At 28.7% G+C, this 22440-nt stretch overlaps 3 protein-coding genes and 1 long non-coding RNA gene across 4 annotated transcripts; 3 read left to right on the top strand and 1 right to left on the bottom strand.

The window, feature by feature from the left end:
• Nucleotides 1-181: 181 nt before the first annotated feature.
• Nucleotides 182-1260, top strand: LOC130014921 (uncharacterized). The gene is made up of 2 exons (XR_008789697.1): nt 182-633; nt 1037-1260. It is a non-coding gene; the product is annotated as an uncharacterized LOC130014921 (long non-coding RNA).
• A 9853-nt stretch (nt 1261-11113) lies between these two features.
• On the top strand, nt 11114-11629 carry LOC126660209 (basic form of pathogenesis-related protein 1-like). The gene has a single exon (XM_050353570.2). The coding sequence runs from the start codon at nt 11150-11152 to the stop codon at nt 11627-11629; it is 480 nt and encodes a 159-aa protein (XP_050209527.1). The 5' UTR covers nt 11114-11149.
• Nucleotides 11630-16107: 4478 nt separating this feature from the next.
• On the top strand, nt 16108-16587 carry LOC126660208 (basic form of pathogenesis-related protein 1-like). Its single transcript, XM_050353569.1, has one exon. It carries the CDS (start codon nt 16108-16110, stop codon nt 16585-16587), a length of 480 nt encoding a protein of 159 aa, XP_050209526.1.
• A 5108-nt stretch (nt 16588-21695) lies between these two features.
• On the bottom strand, nt 21696-22440 carry LOC126660207 (pathogenesis-related protein 1-like). The gene has a single exon (XM_050353567.1). The coding sequence runs from the start codon at nt 22390-22392 to the stop codon at nt 21904-21906; it is 489 nt and encodes a 162-aa protein (XP_050209524.1). The 5' UTR covers nt 22393-22440; the 3' UTR covers nt 21696-21903.

Below are 22440 nucleotides of genomic sequence, written 5' to 3'. Positions count from 1 at the left end.
CAAAATAATATTTGAATATTTAAAAATTAAATTAAAAATTATTATTAATTATTATTTAATTGTTAAATTGATATTTTTGGCTTAGATTGCCTTTGGAATTAAATTTATATTATAGCTTTATTTGTTATTTAATTAATTGAGATAATTGCCGGTAATATTTAATTACTTGGGTTTCAAGCTATTGAGTTCTATTTTGATATTAATTAATATTTTATTTAATATTAATTATAAACTATGGTTTATAACTCTAGTTTTATGGTTGGGTCGGTTTGGACTTGGGTCACCGACATGTGGGTTTAGCTTGGTAGTTTTGAAAAACTCGGCTAACTCACTATTTGAGGAATTGATTTTATTTATCAATTAAATATTATTTTAATAATATTTTCGGATTGGATTTAAGTGCGAACTCAATAGTCTTGAATTAATTACGGCATTACAATTTATTGAGAATTGTGTTTCTCTGTGATTTATCTGGTTATTTAATTGTACTAGTCCTACATGGTGTCTAGTGATCTTAGAGTTAGGGGTCGTACGGATTTTAACCTATTTATTATTTTAGACCCGTCGACTGCTCGTGCTTCGGAGTCTACGCAGGGCTAGCTGTTTGCCAAGATCATCGTGGATAAGCAAGCAGTGAGTTTGTAGTGCTATTTACCGCTTTATTAAGTACCGCATCGTATTTTAATATTATAAATGTTTGTGAACTGTTTTTACGGATTATGGAACTGGATTGAAACGAGCTACTCGATAGGCTTGTATCGAGACTGTGTGCACCGGTAAGTACTCTGGGAAACGGCAGACTAAAATCTTGCTCACGCTGGTATATTTATTTGACGAGGATTTGTTCCCGTCCACTCTGGGTTTATCGGTATGCTATGTCATACTTACGCTGGGATCATTTCAATACTGTTTTCCATAATCATATTATATTAGTATAAAAATGTTTTGATTTAAGGGTTTTAAACTTAATAAATGTAAATAGTATTGCGAACTCATCTCAGTATATCTGACCCCGTTGTTTTCCCAAATTTTCCAGGTTTATGATTTGAAAGCTGGTCCACTCCGATTCTTTTGATTCCTCGGAGGTTTTTATGTTATTTAAACTAGTTACTATTTTCGAACTCTTAGACCGCAGTAGAACTAGTTTATATATTACATTCGATATTACACTTTGGGATTGTCGAATTTGATCGACTATTTATTATTAGCATATTTACACTGGAATATTTTATTATTATATTTAAGGCATGCTGTGGAATATTTTCAGCTACTTAAGTTATTTACATTAGAACTGTATTATAAATTGCTAGACTTAGGTTGGAGTCTCGGTTGCCCCCGAGCAGTTTTCTGCAGGTTTAAATGTTTATTTGATTTCCGCAAGGTTTGCTACGGGTTTTGGTACAACCATACCCATACCCTAGCGCCGGTCACGATCCATGAAATTGGGTCGTGACAAAGTTGGTATCAGAGCTTTGGTTTCAAACCAAGGCCATTTGCTTACTATGTGTTTACTCTGTTAGGTCGTTTTTGAGTCATAGGTACTACTGCGGAATTAGGATTCATGTCTTGTCTTTGAAACGTCATCTTTTGATTTTAAAATTTTCTGCCGACACTGATAGGATTGCGTCAAGTCAGTCATTATTTATATTTTGATTTGATGCTTTTGATGTTATTTCACTTGAGTGATTTAATTGCTTTTGATTTCTCGGGAAATCTTATGTTGGTAATTTCCTCTATTTTATACTTGGGTATGATGTTAATTAACTTATCTAGATGATGTTGTTTTTCACCTGGGTGATATATCTTGGTTGTTATGCTTTAATGATGTTGTCGACGTTAAATTATTTTGTAAGTACTTCTGGTTTTGGCAGTGAACTTTGATTTCAAAAAATTTATATTTTATTAGTTTTTGACATTGTTTTGGGTTAAATGATTTTGAAAGAAAAATCCTTTTCACGTTTTGTGAATTACGATGTTGGCCACATATTGGTTTTAAATTTCCTTAAGGATATTATTTTTGCCTAACTGGTGTTTTGACGCAAAAAGTCAAATGGGTAGTCTGGACACGACACCCTAAAATATTATTTTCAGTATCTTGCCAGTTAGATGAATTCCGTTTATTTCAAAGTTTTACATTTGACTAAGGATTGAAAAAGGGTTGTTATTTTGAAATAAAATGAAATTCTTGTATTTTTTTAAGAAGACAAAATAAAATGTTACGTCTATCTTGGTGTTTTCAAAATGATTGTTTTGAAATAATATTATTTTTAAAGGCGATACCGATTTGATAATTTAACATTAATTTTGTAATTTTACCATATTTCGATTTGTCAACACTTTGGTGTTGTTGGTCTTATACTTGATTTACTAATTTTGATTGAAGCCAGTATTTATGAAAAGATTGTTAAAGAATAATTGTTTTTTTTTTTCGAATTTGAAAATGTATTGCATACGTTTTATAAATGGATATTATGGGTTTGACTTGTGTCATCCAAATTTAGAGTTGAGCTTGAAAGTTGTAATTGCTCGGCTAACTCGATGATTTTTAACTGAGACGTTTGCGAATAAAAAATTTAACCATTATTTTGCAAAGAGGTTTTCCGGAAAATGATTTTTAAAACTTTGGCGCTCGACATGAACTTGAAGTATATATAAAAAAATTTATCTTTCGAAGTGGGTTTTGATAAGTACTTTTGACCAATATCTTTATTATTTTGGTTTAAGTTGATGTGTTGAAAATGTTATTGTATGATTTAAATTTTCATCAATTACGGGTTGTTTTGAGTTGTCACCATGTCGGTAGGAATTCGTGGATCATATAAGATGTTGTTTTCTTAACCTTTTGAAATTATTTTGGTTATCTACCCTAATGAGTAATTGTTTTACTACAAGATGGTTAAGTGTTTTTTTTTTGGATGTGTGATCAATTCTTGACCTATATTACTGTGTTATTATTCTTGTCTATAGTGTTTGATTAAGTTATACCGTATCCGTTTTAGTTCTCGTTGACCTCATTGTGTGGAATATCACGTGAGGATACTTCTCGATAGTTTTTCATTGGTTTAGCTTTGGCGTTGGTGTCGATGCGCGATTCTAACCTTTGTTTTAACCCTGCGATTAATTTAGATGTTATAATTGGTTTAGCCGGAACGAACGTTTGACCCTGGAAATACAAGTGATTAATTTTCTTATCATTAAATTCGAGAAGCGATTACAAGAGCTGTTCGCAGATTTGAATTTTAAAAATATGTCTTTGTCAGGGGAAGGCGATTTGAGTTATATTACTCAGCACCGGAGGGATAATTGTACTCGTGAGCGTTTTCCTAGTGCATGAAATTTCGATCGTTATGCGTTTCTAGGTCGGGCTCGTTTGTGATAAATTGGTGTATCTAAATCTTTCGGCTTTTGGCATTCTGGAAAATAATGTGGAAACTGTGTTCGAGGTTGATCAGTGTAGTAATACACTGGCATCTTTCATTAGGTAGATAAGTGATATACCAAAACTGATAGTGGAGCTGTGAAGGCGTTCGTGTTGTTTGATGCCTTTGGAAAATTTTCAATTAGATTTGAAGGGAAATTTGTTGTTAGGTAAATTTTAGTTTTGTTGTTGATTTTAGGTTATTTCGTTAATGACGATGCAAATTGGTGGACTAGTATAATAGAGATGGGCAAATATGTCAAGATGGACGAGTGCCCGTCTCACAGAGTGTAATGTCTAGAAAAATGTTTCGAATGAAAATTGATTTCAAATGTTAACTTGTTAAAGTAATTGAAACGTTTTTATCACATAATTGTGCCCAGACATGTCATGAACATGCATTTGAAATACCACGAATAGGAAACTGCACTGAGCATTGAGTATGATCACTAATTTAAAGAGAAATAAATAATTGATACATGCATTTAGAACATTCATCACGACATTAAATTATTAGGGTTGAATGCAACTCTTTGGGGATGAGAGCTGTCATCACCCTGGCGCACAATTATGTAAAATAAATTTTATCAGTGAGACTTGTCAAGACAAATGTTTTGTTATAAACTCGCGAGTTATATTATGAAAATGGTGTTTAAAAAGTTGTTAAATTTCAAATGATTTTGAAAATTTTATCTGGTTGGTATCTATACAATACTCTGTGATGACGGTGGTGATTTAGGAGGAATTGCATTGTAAGGATTTATTCTATATTGTTGGAGTATCAGCATTTGGTAAATAGGGATTATGGTTATAAGTTGCACTTAAGGTTTAGTTGTGGTAAGTGCGGAATTTTTTTTGAGTCGGGTTAAAAAAAAATTGTGTCATCTTAGAGTATATAATTTGAGGAATTTTGATTTATGGAAATTGGTTATGCTCTGCGTATTTATTTACACTGAAAGGTTTAAAAGGAATTTTGTATTTACAAATTCAATTTCTGTTTAAAAGTTTTGCTACCGATATTGAAATTTTTCGTAAATAAAAGAATTTTTATTTGTGGGATTTTAACTTTTGAAAAATGATGAAACCTTGCCAGTTTTGATTTAAAAGTGGATTTTATGATTTTTCTAAATGAACGATTTATAAAATTGTGAATTTATTATGAAAGTAAGGTTCAGTTATAATTTAAAATTGAGAGTGTTTTATTTTGTTGATGTGTTTATGAATCTAGAGGATTTTTCAACGGGTTAAATATTTTCGGTTAAAAATGAAATTTAACTTGAAATGCTAGTAATTTAAAATTTAAAGCGGACGGTGTTAATATGAAATTGTATTTGCAGAAAGCTTTTTCAAAAAAAAAAAAATTAATTTGAACATGACCAATAAACCGATTAATTTCGATTTGATCTAAATGATATTCTATAGGATTCGAGGTTATATTGGGTGAATATAAAAAAATTAATTAAGGACGAAAAATTTTAATGTCAGGAGTTTAAATTATGTATTTCTTACAAATTGGTGTGCTTCTTACGACTGAGTTCGAAAAGTTGATGGTATTGTCGAGCTAATCTTAGTTGGTTGAACCGAGACGATTCTAATGGTGTTTAGTTTTTAGCCGTTATTTTGTGAGAGCATATTTGATAAGGATGATATTTTGATTTGCTGTTAAGTCTTCTCATATGAGGTAATTGGTGTTGTGACCACTATAAGTGATATTGGGCGTAGACGTTAAAGGATGTAAGATTATTTTCAGTTGAGAGTGTCTGTAGGTTTTTGGTTTGTAACTTAGGGCTTTCCTCGTATTGCGTGTTGGTTATTCCCGGTTGGAAGCAAAATTTTAATTCACACGTGGTATTTGAGAAGTCGTTTGAGGTACCAAATTGTTGAACACAGAATTTCTCACGTATGCATGTGGTGATCTTTCGAGTCTTCAAATCAGTTTTATATTTCGAGGTCGTTTTCCTCTAAGTTGAGGAGAATGTAACACCCCAAATTTTTCGGCGTGTTTTAAGTTTAATTATGTTTCGTTTTGTTTGACTCTCCTCAATTGTCTTTGTGGTAGCATTACCTTTGGGTATGAGATTTGGTTTAATCTTTTGAGATTGCGGTTTTATTTTGCTAAAGTTGGGTTATGCGGTTTTTATCTTAATTCCATTGAGGATGTGTTGCTCCGTATTTTGAGTTACGTGTGATTTTATGCGTGCTTTAATTGTTTTTATTTGACTTTGGTTTTGTGGTAAATTCGAGGACGAATTTTTAATAAGTTGGGGAGAATGTAATATCCCGTATTTTTTTAAATTATTCAAAAAAAAAGAATTATAATTTTTGCATTCCGTCAAGTTTTAAGTAATTTATTATTATTATTATTAAATATTTATATTGATTTTATTTGAGTCGTTCGTTGATTCGGTCGTGGTTTGATTCATATTTAGTTTGCATTACTAATAAAAAAAATAGTTATGAATATTTTCCATGTAAATGAGCCTTGCATGCAATTCATTCTTTCTCCATGTAAAGCCCATCCGTTCATGTATATGAATGAAAAGCCCATTGAGTTGTGTGCTTCAATTAGAAGCAGAATCATATTGTAGTAGCAATATATAAACTGCCGTGCTATTTTTTCTTTTGTTCTTTAGATTTTAGGTCTTTTTAAAATACTTTAAAGACCCTAAAAAAAAAAACATCGTTTCAATTGTCGTCAACCCTAGCCGTCGTACTACTCTTGATTTAAAAAAAAACGCTGCTATCATCCTCAAAAGTTTTGGTTCATCGGTAAGTTTTGTTCTTATTTTTCTATTTTGAGCTTTAATCAGCACCTTCGTATATTGAATCGCTCTCATTCGTTTTAGAATTATTTACAATGAAAGGTGGATCCCGTCATAATCAATTTTCTTTTTCACGTCACTCCAAACAAACAAATAAAGAATTACAAAACCATTAACAATTGAATATTATCTGACTTTTATTTTATTATTTTTAGACTTTAAAATGCTACTCTCTCATTTGTGAAAGGTTTGGTCTCTATATTTTAAAATACTATTCTCTCATTTGTTGATTTTGTGAAAGGTTTGGCCTTTTTACGATATTTAGCCTTCCATTTACTTGTTTATCAATCAAACAAAATTATATAATTATAAATATATCTTAATAAAAAAAGGCTTAAATGCTCCAAAAATCACGAACTATCGCGTGTTTTTGGTATTTAACACGAACTTTTAATTTTGGCATAGAAATACACAAACTTTCAATTTTTTGCAATAATAACATGGACACCATTTCGGACATAAAACGACGCCGTTTTGGCCATAAAACGGTGCCGCTTTGGACCTAAAACGACGCCGTTTTTAAAAAAAATTCACACTTGGTCTTAATTGCAAAAAGTTGAAAGTTCATGTATTTTTAAGCTAAAATTAAAAGTTCGTGTTAAATACCAAAAACACGCGATAGTTCATGATTTTTGATGCATTTAAGCCATAAAAAAATGTTGGTCCAAGTTTTTTTTCCTCTTTATTATTTTTGTGCAAATAATATAATTTCGTATTTTATTTTAATTCAATCTAATAATTGTAAATGGATCTACCTAAAGTTCAAATTCAATTTTTGACCAAACACCAACATCAATTTTAAACATGTTTAATTGGTACTTGTCGCTAAATTTTCATTTTGTTAAGCTTTTGTTTTTGGATGGCTTCAAATGAATGATGAAGATGAATGATGATATGTTGTGCGTGTAATTTCTTTTCCTGTTGCTAAGAGTTTTGTTTTTAAAGATCAATCTTTTATTTGTTTGTTTAGAGTGAGTTTGGAAAATGAATTGATTATGAAGAGAATATTATTTGAGTTTAACTTTTTTAATATTTGTTTCCTAATTAAACAAGTATTAATTTAGAAATAAAAAAATGAACCTAATTAATGAAATTGTTAGCTTATTAGGAAAAGGACAATAATGTCTAAACCATAAAAAGTGCTCTGGTCTTATTAAAATTTGATCTGGAAATATCACTGCCCTTTTTCTTCACTCAATTAGTAATGGCTTAATTTCTTAAAAAACCCCACCTTGCATTTTTTTTTCGTTTATACCCTGACCTTGTAAAAACACCATTTGTACCCAATTTTGAGTTTTTATGTTTCATCTCTACCCAAAAGCATTAAATTGTACTCTTTTCATTTGAAAAAAAGTTTAAAACAATCCTTCATTTTTAACTTATATACGAATTAGATATTAATGTTATTAATAGTACAAAAATACCATCTTTTTCAAAAAAATTAAAAATAATAATATTTTTTTTTTAAATATTTCGAATTTTTTTTATTTTTTTAATTTTTTTAAAAATATTTCCGACAAAAAAATTAAAAATAATAATAATTTTTTTTAATTTTTTATTATTTTATCAAATTAAAAAAATTAATTAATTATTTGGATGTATTTGATTATTTTTTAAGTTTAAGGATTTATATGTATATTTTAAAATAGAAAAAAGTATGTTTTAAACTCTTTTTCAAATGAAAAAAGTACAATTTAATGCTTTTGGGTAGAGATGAAACATAAAAACCCAAAATTGGGTACAAATGGTGTTTTTACAAGGTCAGGGTATAAATGAAAAAAAAGTGCAAGATGGGGTTTTTTTAAGGAATTAAGCTATTAGTAATTGATTTTGTTTTTGTTTTTCTTTTGTTTGAAGTTTGAAAAACAAATGGTGTTTTTACAAGGTCAGGATATAAATGAAAAAAAAGTGCAAGATGGGGTTTTTTTAAGGAATTAAGCCATTAGTAATTGATTTTGTTTTTGTTTTTCTTTTGTTTGAAGTTTGAAAAGTTTGAAGTACACAATTAAAAAAAATGTTTTCCTTGATATGAATATTTTATTCACCATCCAACTATTTTTACTCCTCCTCACTTCAAGAAAAGGTCAGTCTATAATTTTTACTTTATGTTATACTGGTTCAGATTAATTTATGTATTTTAGATTCTTAAATAGTTTATAATTACTCTATGCTAATGTCTTAATATTTCAGGGTTGCAATAGATATTAAAATAAAATCATCATGATTAGCTATGAATGAAGAATTGTAAAAGTGATTTTCACTTAATTATTTCGAAATAGTCAATATACTATTGCAATTTATAATTATGTGTACTCATGAGCTTTATTATTCTCATAATTTTCAAGTTATATACATTAAATTATACTTAATTTTTTTATTATAAGAGTTATTACTATAGTATTTTCTTGAATTTTTAATTTATATAAATTATTAATTTAATTTAATCAATAAATCAATCAATCAATCAATCATTAAGACTAATTTAAATCGGAATTAAATAAAAATTATGCCTAATATAAAAAAAATTAAAATCAAATAAATGCAATATAAAATTTCTTAAGAAAAGAATTTAAAAAATAATATTAAAATAATATATACCGCACAATTACACGTCTGGCATACAATTACATATACATAGTCAAATGTACTAACTTTTAAAAAATATTAATTCAATTTATTTTGACTTTATTCTAAACCACTTTATCTACTAATTGTTTTTTTTCTTCTATTTTTTTCTTCACAAATTAGCTATTTCGAATCAAACGTAACTATAGTGTATAGAGCAACTTCACTCAAATTATTTGCATTTTTATATTTTTTATTATTATTTTTGACAAGTGCGTCTTATGCTCCATTTTACTATACAAAGTCACAAACATATAAATTTATCTATAGCAAGTGAATCTAACAAAATTCATTAGTCAAAACCATTAAAGTTTTGAAATTTGTCACTGAATTTAGTTATATTTTTTACTTTTGTGATATACAAGTTAATATAAATATTTAAGCTATTAAAAAGTCAATAAAAATCACAGCTCTTAATTCATTTCATCGCTTAAAAAGATAATAAGTTAACAATACACAAATTTAAAAAAAATGGTCTATTTTGTTTTGCATGCTTCAATTTCAAATAATCGAAATAATTCATCATCAATAGAATAAAAGTTAAGCTCTTAATCCTACGACACTTATCTAATTTTAAATAGAATAAAATAAACTAAAATAATCAAATAAAAAATAAAGCTAAAATAAAAATAAAGCAAATTAATATAGTTTTACACCCACACACCTAAAATCAACATTGTCTTCGGTGTTTTAAATATACTAGTTTCGCATTACGTGCTATGCACGTGGCTCGTAACGTAACTCGTCAATGAACATATTAGTAAATTTATTATAATTATATCAATTTTTATTTATAATTAATATTAAATTAGTTAAGAATTTTTATAAAAGTAAATATAATATATTCAGTTATTAATTTTTTTTCCATACTGAATTTATTCTTCTTTTAGTTTTATAATAACCATAATTAAATAATTAATTTAATTTAATTAATAATATCTTTAAAAATAATAAGATAGAAATTTAAATAATAATATATTGACTAAATAGAGTATTTTAATTTTGTAGTGCAATCAAACTAAAAGATAGGTATTCCTACTAATTTGAAGACAATTTAGTTATTTTTTGCATATTAAAAACTAAATTGGAGATAATTTAGCTACCTATTCTAATTAGGACTTTAATTATAATAATGATTAATTAAATAATCAATTAGTTAATGACTATAAAACCTTTATTTAGTAGTAAACTGAAAAGGATTATTCAGTAAATTTGTCTGTCCCCCTCCAGCCGTGCTTTTATATATAGTATAGAAGTATAGATATAGATTTAGATAAAACTAAATTAAAAGAAGTACGAATGCTCCACCATGGAGGTAATTGGATGGAGAAAGTAATACAACATCAATGCCATAATGTTTTTGATTACTGCAGACTTTGAAGATTAGCTAGGTTAAATCTTCAAAATATATCGATCGTTCTTTTCGAATTTCATCTATACATATTCATGTTCCGAAAATGAGCACGCTTGATATTTTGAAATACAAGCTCAAGTCCGCGTGCCTGGTTCATGCCTAATATTTTTCTATTCAAGTCTAACCTTTATAATATATTTTTTGGGTTCGAGAAGAGTGTTGTCAAACCTATATTAAAAATTAACCAACTATACTATAAGCTCGAGCCTTTCTATAAAAATGAACTTAACGCGGATAAGAGCGGAAATTCATACAAAAATTTATTGTACAAGCCTGGCACAAGCGAGCTGGGCATATGATGATGTGAAGTGCATGACTATGCTGCAAAATATATAGTAAGGTCGATCTAATTACATGAGATAAAATAGTAACATAGTATGCTCAAAACTATTACTAATTCAGTAATTAAAAGATGTGAATTTAATCATTCATTTCATGTGTTTGTGAGAAGGCTAACTATGATTCTAAATCAAATTTTTGTAGAACTTCTAATGATGATGATGAGTATTTTAAAAGTTTTCCAATATAAAATACCAATCATTCTATACATTAACATTATATATATATGTATTTATATATTATAAGAATTAATTAATATTTAGATTTTATTTGCTTCTAGCAGTTGTAAAATTGTTAATTATTAATTAAGAAACTGAAACTAACGTCTAGAACTAATATCCACCAAATTCTTTCTGTGTTACAAAATTAGCACGTATGTATCAATTTTTATCTTCTATTTTTGACATTATGATTTTATCGAATTTAACCGAAAAATTCCCTTATAAATTCTCAAAATTACATATTATTCTAAATACCTCAACTTCTCCAATTTCATTGCATATTGAGATAAAAAAAAATATACAATCAACAATGGGTGTCACCAAATTTGTATTAGCCCTATGTTTCATGGGACTAACCCTAGCTCCCATCTCTCAAGCTCAAAATTCTCCGACGGACTATGTTGCGGCACATAATCAAGTACGTGCGGATATTGGGATCGGTCCGGTCGGCTGGAACGATACATTGAAGGACTATGCACAAGAATATATAAACACGAAGATAAAAACTTGTGAATTAGAGCATTCGAATGGTCCTTACGGAGAGAATTTAGCCATGGGATCGGGGGAATTCGGTGCCCTAGATGCTGTAAAAATGTGGGCAGATGAAAGACCTAATTATGATTATGAATCTAATTCTTGCATAGCTGATCAATGCTTGCATTATACTCAAGTTATCTGGCGTGACACAAATCAAATTGGCTGTGCTAATGCTAAATGTGACAATGGATTTAATTATATTAGTTGCAACTATTATCCACCTGGAAATTATATAGGAGAACGCCCTTATTAAAAAAGTAAAATTAATACTTACAGTAGTAAGTGTACTATTTTTTACCATTTTGGTATTGATTTTAATATTTTTGTTAAAAATTATAGTATTTGATTGATTTTTACTTCCTCTTTTGAGTGATTCAATTTTGTAGTATAATTGTTCTTGCTGAGCTGATATATGCTTGTTTTATATTGAAATTATCTGGCGTGACACAAATTAAATTTGTTGTGCTAGTGCTAAATGTAATAATGGTATAATCACATTAATTAGTTGTAACTACTATCCACCTGGAAATTATATAGGAGAATGCTCTCATCGATAAAAATAAATAAATGAAAAATGATTTAAGCTTAATTAATTAGTTTATTAATATATAAATAAATTAATAATTAAATTTTAAATTAATGAAAATATAAAATAAATGAATAAAAGTAACAACAAATAATTTACAGTATTGTTTTGATATGAATTTTAATTAAATTATCTTTGACTTCATGTTAATCAATTTCCATCTTTTTGTACAATGATAGAACGAATTTGCAAACCGTCTATTTTTAGACAATGCTAGCTCTTTGATTATAATCCAACACCTCATATTATTTTGCAGTGCTATTGAATAACAGAAAGTAATTAGCAATAAATAATCGAAGTTTGAAAAACCTGTTATTCACATAAACCACGTAACGCAAACTTAATAGCCTACTTCATGTTTATAAGTATGTTACTATTATCATTTTTAAATTAATTAGCTCTAATTTTTTACTCACTAATCATTCTAACATCAAGTAATGATTAATCAAGTAACTACTAACATTAAGTTGGGCAATAGAAGTTGTATGGGCATAAGAAAAGTTATTAAAATTCAATTTAATCTACTCATAATATTTTAGATTAAGAAAATTTAGCTAGACTTAATTAAATTAAGGGTTAATGTAAAAAAAATCACAAACTTTACACATTTTCTCATTTTAATCACGTAGTTTAAATTTTCTCATTTTTATACACGAACTACCACTTTTTCTCAAATTCATACACGATGCTGAGGTGGCACTCATTCATTGGTGTAAAGTGACATCCACCTCAACAAATTACACCAATGGAACCGTGACACCTCAGCACCATGTATGAATTTGAGAAAAAGTGGTAGTTCGTGAATGAAAATGAGAAAATCGAAATTGCGTGATTAAAATGAGAAAACGTGTAAAGTTCGTGAATTTTTATAAAATTAATCCTTAAATTAAACAACAAGAAAATAATATTTTGCATAAATGAATAATAATAATAAAAAAGAATCAAACAAATTCAAATTTGAATAAAATCCACCATTTTTTTATTCAAAAATACAATAATTAAACAACACTAAAAAATAAATAAACTAAGAGAAAAACTAAATTAATGTATAACTAGTCGTAGTTTCACGTATTAGTGAGTGATTAGAATAAACTTTAAGTAAAAACAATTTTCAGAAAATAATTTGAAAAAAATAATATTATATTATATTTTTTTTATTTTTCTTGTGTGTAGGTTAAAATTTATGGTATAATACTCCTTGATAGCATAATCTTGAAAAATGGGCTGCGTTCAGAGTTCAATACTATTGTGATTACAACCCGTGGATTGGTCAAAGAAACCAACTTCGAATGAATTAAAAAAATATCTTGGCAAATCAGGAGGAGATAAATAAAAAAAAAGCCTAAAACCTCAACAAAAGACAGGAGAGATCTTACTTTAGTAATAAAAGCGTAAGAATCTACAAGGGGTGAGATTCATAAAAAGAGGAAAGTCAATGCAAGAAAATTGGCATAATCAACAAGGAAGAAGCTGGCAAATGGGGCGATGAACAACAAATCACAATGGTCAGGGCCATGTCAAGACGAGTCAACATATAAATAATCAATGCTTTGTTTGTGGCAAATAAGGTGATTGTGCTCGTGATTGTTGGTACAACAAAGTTGAAGAGAACGTGGCATCCATACACCCACTGGCAGAAATCGAAGAAGAGCGGGATTTTCAAGCATCTTGTGTCATCGAGGAACTATACCCAGACCAGAAGGAAACCAAGCCTACAGAAGAATATGCAACGATGAGTTATAATCAAATCACTTATGATGAAAATATTCAAGAATAAAATCTAGTGGAACATGAGCACCAACTTAGAAAAAGTGAAAGACAAAAAAGCCGAATTCTAAATATATTAATGTAACACTTGTCGAAAAATAAGAATACAAAGGGGCCTACAACGTTTAAGAAGCGCGAAGAATGACGACGTGCTATGAAAGAAAAAATATATAGAAGCCTTGAACAAAAATGAGACTTGGGATTTTGTGGCAAAAACCAAAGATGTGAGGCTGATTTTCTGTAAATGGATTTACAAAATAAAGAGACGTGCTTATGGATCAATTGAGAGGCATAAAGCTCGGTTGGTTACTTGAGGATTTTCGCAGACGTATGGTTTGGACTATGACAAGACATTAAGTCCAGTTGCAAAGATTACAATGGTACATATGTTGCTAGCCTTAGCTCTTTGCAAGGATCAGAAACTCTGGCAAATGGATGTAAAGAATACCTTCTTGCATGGAGAGCTCGATCAAGAGAGATATATGGAGCCCTAAGGGTTTAAAAGCAAATCTTATTTAGGCTACGTGTGCAAGTTAAAGAATACATTTTATGGATTGAAGCAAGCGCCAAAAGCATGGTGTGGAAAAATAGTAGAGTTTTTAATCCAATATAATTATATGATGTCACCGGCGGACTCTAGCATGTTCGTGTGAATTTAAGATGAAAAGGTAGAAATAGTATTGGTTTATGGATGATCTCATCATTACGGGAGATGACGAGGCTGCAATAGATCAAGTAAAAGGGAATTTATTGGCACGTTTCCAAATGAATGCCTTGGGAGAGTTAAACCATTTTCTTGGTCTTGAAGTCGAGCGTATGAAGAATGGAGTTTCCGTGTGTCAACATATGTACACAAAAGATTTATTGGAGAAATATGGAATGCTCGAGTGCGAGCCTATGCTCTTTTGAAAAGAAGAACTTGGAGGATACTAACATGCATAGATAATAAGTCGACAACTTGATCTGTGTCACTCTCACGAGGCCTAATATATCATATTCAAAGAGCATGGTAAGTCGATTTATGCAGAATTCTTAAGAATCCTCATTTGGAATATGTTCGAAGAATTTTAAAATACTTTCAAGGTATGATGAACTATCGTATATTGTACAAGAAAGAAGGAAAGATTGAGATCAACAACTACTGTGATGCTGATTACCTTAGAGATCACGATACGAGGCACTCAACTGCAAATTATGTATTTAATATGGAAATATGACCCATCTTTTGGTAAAGAAAAAGACAACATACAATTTCATTTCAAATACAAAAGCAGAATATAGAGCAGCGATAATGAGAACTCAAAAATGCACATGGCTACTGCAACTTATAAAGGACCTTCATCAAACAACTTATATTTAATATGATTATATTGTGATAATCAGTCAGCTATTTATCTGATTAAAAATTCAGTTTCACACAAAAACAAACCTTGTGGAGGTCCATTACCACTATGTTTGGGAAAAAAATTTGCACGAAGGATTAAAGATGGTATACGTAAAGACCGATGATCAAGTTGATGATATATTTACAAAAAAACTTAACTGTGCAAAATTCTGAAATTTCAGAAAGCGACTTGGTGTAGTAAATAGAAAAACATTTCAAGAAAGTAGTTGTTGAGGAGGAGTGTTAGAAGATTCACCAACAAACTCTCTAAAATTCTCTAATCTTTTAATTTTCTCTACACAAAATAAAGAATTAACTGGAATTTGTTTATCATGTATGTAGGAGAGACTTAGGGTGAGTGTGTGTACGTGTGAGTAGTGTCTTTCAAGTGCAAGAGTGTTTGTAAAAGTTACATTTTAGTACAAATTAAAATAGTTTGTTTCAAGTTAATCCTCCTAAAGTCCAACAAAAATTACATGATGAAGATTTATGTGAAGTCTGGGGCTCGTTTTTGCTTGCTTATATTGGTGATTGAGTTGTAAACAGTTGAGAAGCTTAGTATAATTCTCTAGTATATTTTACCAATAGAAACATGATATATAATTAATGCCTGTTCATAAAAAAATTAATCTTATGCCTGTTATTTTAACATAATTTCTAACCACTCTTAAATATTTTTATATTTTAAATGAATTAATATTTCGATTATCTTTGCTTTTAGCAGTTGTTATATTGTTAATTTTCACCAATATTAAGAAACTGATCAAACTAACATCCAAAACTAATATCCACCAAATTCTGTTTTTGTTACATAATTAGCACCTATGTATCATTTTTTATCTTCTATTTTTAACATTATGATTTTATCTAATTTAACCTAAAATTCCCTTATAAATTCTCAAAATAATTACATATTATTCTAAATACCTCAATTTCTCCACTAAAATTCTCCATTTCATTGCATATTGAGAGATAAAAATTAATATAATTAGCAATGGGTGTCACCAAATTTGTACTAGCCCTATGTTTCATGGGACTAACCCTAGCTCCCATCTCTCAAGCTCAAAATTCTCCGACGGACTATGTCGCTGCACATAATCAGGTACGTGCAGCTATCGGGATCGGTCCAATCGGATGGAACGACACATTAAAGGACTATGCACAAGAATACGTAAACAAAAAGGCGAAAACTTGCGAATTAGAGCATTCGCATGGTCCTTACGGGGAGAATTTAGCAATGGGGTGGGGTGAATTTGGTGCCCTAGATGCAGTAAAATTGTGGGCAGATGAAAGACCTAATTATGATTATGAATCTAATTCATGCATAGCTGATCAATGCTTACATTATACTCAAATTATTTGGCGTGACACAAATCAAATTGGATGTGCTAGTGCTAAATGTAAAAATGGCTATAATTATATCAGTTGCAACTATTATCCACCTGGAAATTATATAGGAGAACGCCCATATTAAAAAAATGAAAAATGAAATAAGCTTAATTAATTAATATCGTCAATATATGGATAAAGTAATTTAATTAATTAAGCTTAATATTACATCAAAATATATAGTTCTCTTACTTATGTATGTTGGCATTCTTTGATGAATGTTTTGTATTTTTGAGTTCATCTTTAATAATTTGTTAGTATAATATGTTATGTTTGTTTTGGATTTTAAGTTCTTTTAGATGAAGAATATTATATATAATCTTTATTTGTTATTTGGTAATTAAAAGCTAATAGATTTCCCTGTCTTGTTTTAACACTTAATTAGTCTTGTAAAATCACTTTTCGTGTTCTTTTATCTATGTATTACTGATGTTTTTTGATTTGTAAAACAATTATTATTTCTATAACTATGATGAAATTGACAATTATTTCATAAATGAAAATATTTGACAGCTTGAACCCCTTCACATTTTAAATCAATTATATATTGAATAAGTAAATAAAACAAATAAAAGGTCTAATTAATAAAATAAAGTACAATTAATATCTTTAAGTTTATTTTTGATAAATTAGTCCATAGTTTAATTTTTTATATTTATTTGTAATGGTTAGAAAAATTAATAACTACATGAACTTTTTGATAAATTTTATATTTATTTATAATAACTGGAAAAATTAATCCGTTAAATTAAAAGACCATATTGACATAAATTATAAAATTATTGAACGTAACTGTTAATTTTTTTTCTTCTGGAATATGTTTAACTAATACACTATAATTTTTGGTATATAGATTTATTTTCACTTTTTGATTTAATTATAATTTTTTCCTTATAATAAAAATGATAAGTAACAACATTGAAAATTTCTTTGAAAAAAATACAACATTTAAATATTAGCTATCAAAAATAAGATTTGAATTTTAGGAGATCTCTAAAGTGCATTATTCATTTGTTAAAAATGCTTTAACCCTTTGATTTTCTTTTAAAATGTCTCGAACTAATAGAAACCATCAGGATTTCATAGTTGGATCAGTAGAAAATATCTAATTTGCGGATGAATAAATTAAAAAATGAAATTGATTCATTTGATTTTAGAGTGGAACTAGATTAACGCAGTTAAATATTTTTTTTTTAAATAAAAAGTTCTATTAATCAAAAGTTGATTGATCAGCCAGTACATAGAATTTGATAATCGGAAGGACATGTCCCAACCAATTAGATAAATTAAAATAGTCATATGCTACCACATGAGATTTTCTATCGTAATTAAAACAAGAGGTATTCCTATTAAATAGCACCACCTTTAGCGTTTTTTGAGATTTAAGCCACTACTATAAATTGTCTTAATTGTTAGTTCAAATTTTTCAATCTTTTTAATTATTAGCCCGGGTCCCAATTCCGGCATCTAAAATCCCACGTGTCTCGCCGGATTGCCTCGTCAGCGTCAACGTGGCCTTCTTTATGCTACACATGTGAGCGACACTTACATGACCCGTTATTTAAATTTTAAATTAATTAAAATATTAAATATAATACTTTATTTGTAAATAAATTATTATAATTATTTTTATTTAAATAGAAACTATACCCCGTTTGGGATATTAATACGACCGTTATATATAATATTAATTTATTATTATCACATCCTACACACATAAGCGACATTTTTATGACCCGTTATATGTATTAATGTTAATTAAGATACCCGTTATTTAACTTTAAAATTAATCAAAATATCAAATATAATAATTTATCTTTAAATAAATTATTTTCATTTACATTTTAAATTAATTAAAATATCAAAATATAATATTTATTTCTAAATAGTAATTGTTTGGATGAGAGCGACATTTTTATAATCCGTTAAATATATTTATATCAATTAAACTAATTTATTGCACTTATACGACTCAGTATTAATATGAAGTAGACGCTATTAACACAACTACTAACTTATTGCACTTATATGGCTTGGCAGTTGATAGCATACATAGCATTCAGTAGCTGTGAGTAACAGTTAATAGCATACATAGCATTTTGTAACAGTTGATAGTAACATAGCATACATAGCATTTAGAGTTTGTGAATTTATGGTTGTGATTTTAGGGTTGTAAATTTATGACTGTGACGTAGAGTTAGTTGTGATTCCAATAGCCGGAAACAAGTTTTAGGCTAAAATTTAAAAATATTTGAAAGGTTGTGCTAATATTTGAGACAAAATGGCAGTTCGTATTATTTGGTAGGAATAATCTAAAACGGTCGCATAAAGAAGGCCACGCTGGCGCTGACGAGGCAATCCGGCGAGCCACGTGGGATTTCAGATGCCGAAAAGGGGACCTGGGCTAATAATTAAAAAGATTGGAAAGTTTGCGGTAACAATTGAGACAATTTGTAGTAGTGGCTTAAATCGAAAAAAAACGCTAAAGGTGGTGCTATTTAATAGGAATACCCCTTAAAACAACATGTATGCACCTCAATTAATCTAAAATAGTCATGTGCTATTAAACTGATAATATTACAAAGCAAATAGTTGTTGTTGAAGGCATTCATTACAACCTTTGAAATAAAGAGAATTAGATTAGCTTCGCTTGCCATGATAATACCAACTTTAATCGCACGACTGCTACAGCTAGCAGCTATAACTTCATCGTTAAAGTCCCTAATCACATCTTCTGTGACATATCTCTTCTCTTGAACATTAAAGACATCATTTATACTGACACAAAATATACTGATATTTGGTGAAATCCGTCGTAAGATGGTGGCTCTAATTGTTTTAAAAAACAATTTCATCTCCAACAATGAAAAAAACTACTCTTAATTTCGATTAGAACATATCTAATAAAATTAAGATATTAAGGTAGAAATAATTTCTAGATCTAGATCAAAATTGGCCAAGAAAGAAACTTTATTCAAAATTAAAGGCAAAAATTATGGAAAGACTAAAAACTTTGGGGAGGTGATTTTTGGCCAAAAATGGCCAAAAACCACCTCCCAAGTGAACAAAAAGAAAAAATTTGTTAGGGTTTGAGAGGTTTCTCAAAAGAGAGAGACGGATAGGGTTTTTAGTTGGTTAAATTCAACTTGAATAGGCAAGACAATTAAAGTGAAGATGAATTGGTAACAGGTTCTTCTGGCTTAAGTGAGGTTGCAGGTTCATACGTATTCGTATATGCAGCCGTTTAAAATTTTGAATCAGAGTTTTTTCTCCTGTAAGAGACCTATCTGGTTCGAGTGGAGATTAATCTGAATATGAAAAGTTAAAAATGTCGTTTTATAGTTGAAATCTCTTCAAAACACCTCATGAAATTAAAGAAAAAAGTGAAATCGATATTATAGTATAACGTAGGAGTCTTAAATTTGACTCTATCAATTTCTTATTATAATTAGAATATAAAATTATATTATATGTAATACAACCTAAATATGATAGCTAGACAATGTTTCTTTATGGCTCCAGAATATGACTAATTGATAAGTATATCAACTTAAACAAGCTTTTTCTAACCATAACATGATCAGATTTCACTTTTCAGTTACAATAATACTTTTTTAAAGTCAGTGTTAATCAGTTAAGTGACATCAATTATTCCATGGCACCGGCCAAATTAGACCAAATGACAGTGGCTGAATGTCTTAAAAATAGGGATGTTTATATAAATACTAGAAAAATATATAATCTGACTATGGTGTTATAAAAATACTGTTTTTATAAATAATTATAAAAATGTAATTTTTTTAAATATTTATAATAATATGATTATTTTGATAAAAATAAATTTTTTTATATATTTAGTACACATTTTGTGTAATATCCAAATAATAAATGTATATACATATTTTTATTTTATATATATATTTTGTATGTAATTCATATATAATATGAATAATATATTGTTTTAAAAAATAATTTAAAAATACTATAATAATTTTTCTGATCATAATTGATAATATATATATATATATATTTTATCCAGTGATAAACACTTGACCCAATAATTTTTTTAATTGTAATTAATAAAATATAGCAAAGATTTGCAGTGAAATAGTGGAATGCAAAAGTTTGGAGACAATTCCACTAAACCTTTCAAATTATGATAAGATTATAAAAATTTAAAAAATTTGATCGCAATTGATAAGAGACGTCAAGATTTAAGTTTTAAAAATAAATTTGCCCAAAATAAGTTAATATATACAAAAATGTGATGAGATTGACATATGTTGAATACAAAATTGTGGTTAAATATTTTAATACTTTGTATCAATTATATGTGAACAGTAAATAAAAAAAAGCTAAAGGAATAATTGATAAAATAAAATATTTTTATTTTTTTTAATTATATTTATGATAATTTAAAGAAAATCGTTAAAATATAAGAAATTTCTATCCATTTTTGGCTAGTTCTTATGTTGCTATTTTTTGTTTGTGAATTTCGTATTTTAATAAAAAAATCTTATGAATTATTTCTCCTAAAAAAAACTAATTTGACGTAGAAAATAACCTAAGATACTGAGTTATAGTTTATTTTTATCAATTGCACTCTTTATTTTCAGATATAATTGACTCAAAATATAAAACTGAAGGGTCAAATTGTCATATTTAGATTATATTTGGAAGTTCATCGTAATTATAGATATAGTAATTTACTTAGTCTAGAATATATATTAGAAATAACATAAATTTTAATGCTTATATGAGGAAAAATTAACATAACTTCATATGTTTTTTTTGTGATAGATGAAACAAAGTATGTTTAGGAAATAATTTATTTTCACGTCCCTCATACCAGTTTTAATTATCTGATTATTAAATTAAATTTTGATTTTTTCTAATTCTTCAACTTAGTGAAAATATGTTTTCAAGTCCTTAAATGATAAAAATAACGCCGTTTAGGATACAAATTTAAATTTTTGAATATGATGAAACGGCATTGTTTATGTTATTCATGGATTTAAAAATGTGTTTTCGCTTAGTTGAAAGATCTGAAAATACAAAATTTAATTTAAAGATCATATAATCAAAAGTGGTATATTTTAGAGATGTGGAAATGGATTCATCCTATGTTAAGCTAGTGTTACCATATGATCAGTATTCTTCAAATTAAGTTGTCATACAACATGAGAAAACCAATTGCAAACTTCATATTATTTTTTATTAATATTCATTTACGCACAACAAAAATACACAATACAATATATTTAATTTCATTATTTCATTTATTCTTTCTATAGCCCTCCAATTAAAACTTGAGAGTTCTTCCATAGAAACCTCAAGATTTTAATGGCTTATTTATATATAGGCTATACAAATCCAAATGTAGCACACACGATCAAACATTTTAATAAGGTTTCTGTCCAATAAAGTTGCCTGGCGGATCATAGTTACAAATAACAATTGTTCCACCATTTGTGCACCTAACCCTGGCACATCCTAATCGAACCGACGTACGCCAGATCACTTGAGTGTAGAGATTGCACTGATGGCCCGATGTACAAGAGTTCGAGTTATAGTCATAGAAAGCTTTCTCATCAACCCACAACTTCACCGCATCCGTGCCCGAAAGATCGACGTTGCTCCACTCTATGTTCTCGCCATAAGGTCCCCCGGATTGCACAAGTGCGCAATCGTTGATGCGTTGATTTGCATAATTCTGAGCATACGCGGCCACATTATCGTCCCATGTCATTAGTTCGAGCCCTGCACCTACGGCTATACGAGCTATATTATGGGCATCGAGGTAGTCTTGTGGTGTGTTTTGGGCACTTGAGGGAAGGATTAGGGCTAGGTTGACGAGAGAAATGAGAGCTACTAAAATTTTGGATATCATTGTTTTGCCTTTTGATGTAAAGAAGAGACTTAGGCAATGTGTGAAATT

The sequence above is a fragment of the Mercurialis annua genome, linkage group LG8 (assembly GCF_937616625.2).
Source record: "Mercurialis annua linkage group LG8, ddMerAnnu1.2, whole genome shotgun sequence".
In the NCBI taxonomy this organism is placed as follows: domain Eukaryota; kingdom Viridiplantae; phylum Streptophyta; class Magnoliopsida; order Malpighiales; family Euphorbiaceae; genus Mercurialis; species Mercurialis annua.
Note: the sequence above shows the minus strand (reverse complement) of the source record. Positions and strands in the feature narration are given on the sequence as shown.

Bases quoted from the DNA above. Each gene is read 5' to 3' on its own strand.
- LOC126660208 (XM_050353569.1), top strand. From the start codon at position 16,108: ATGGGTGTCACCAAATTTGTACTAGCCCTATGTTTCATGGGACTAACC.
- LOC126660207 (XM_050353567.1), bottom strand. From the start codon at position 22,392: ATGATATCCAAAATTTTAGTAGCTCTCATTTCTCTCGTCAACCTAGCC.
- LOC126660209 (XM_050353570.2), top strand. From the start codon at position 11,150: ATGGGTGTCACCAAATTTGTATTAGCCCTATGTTTCATGGGACTAACC.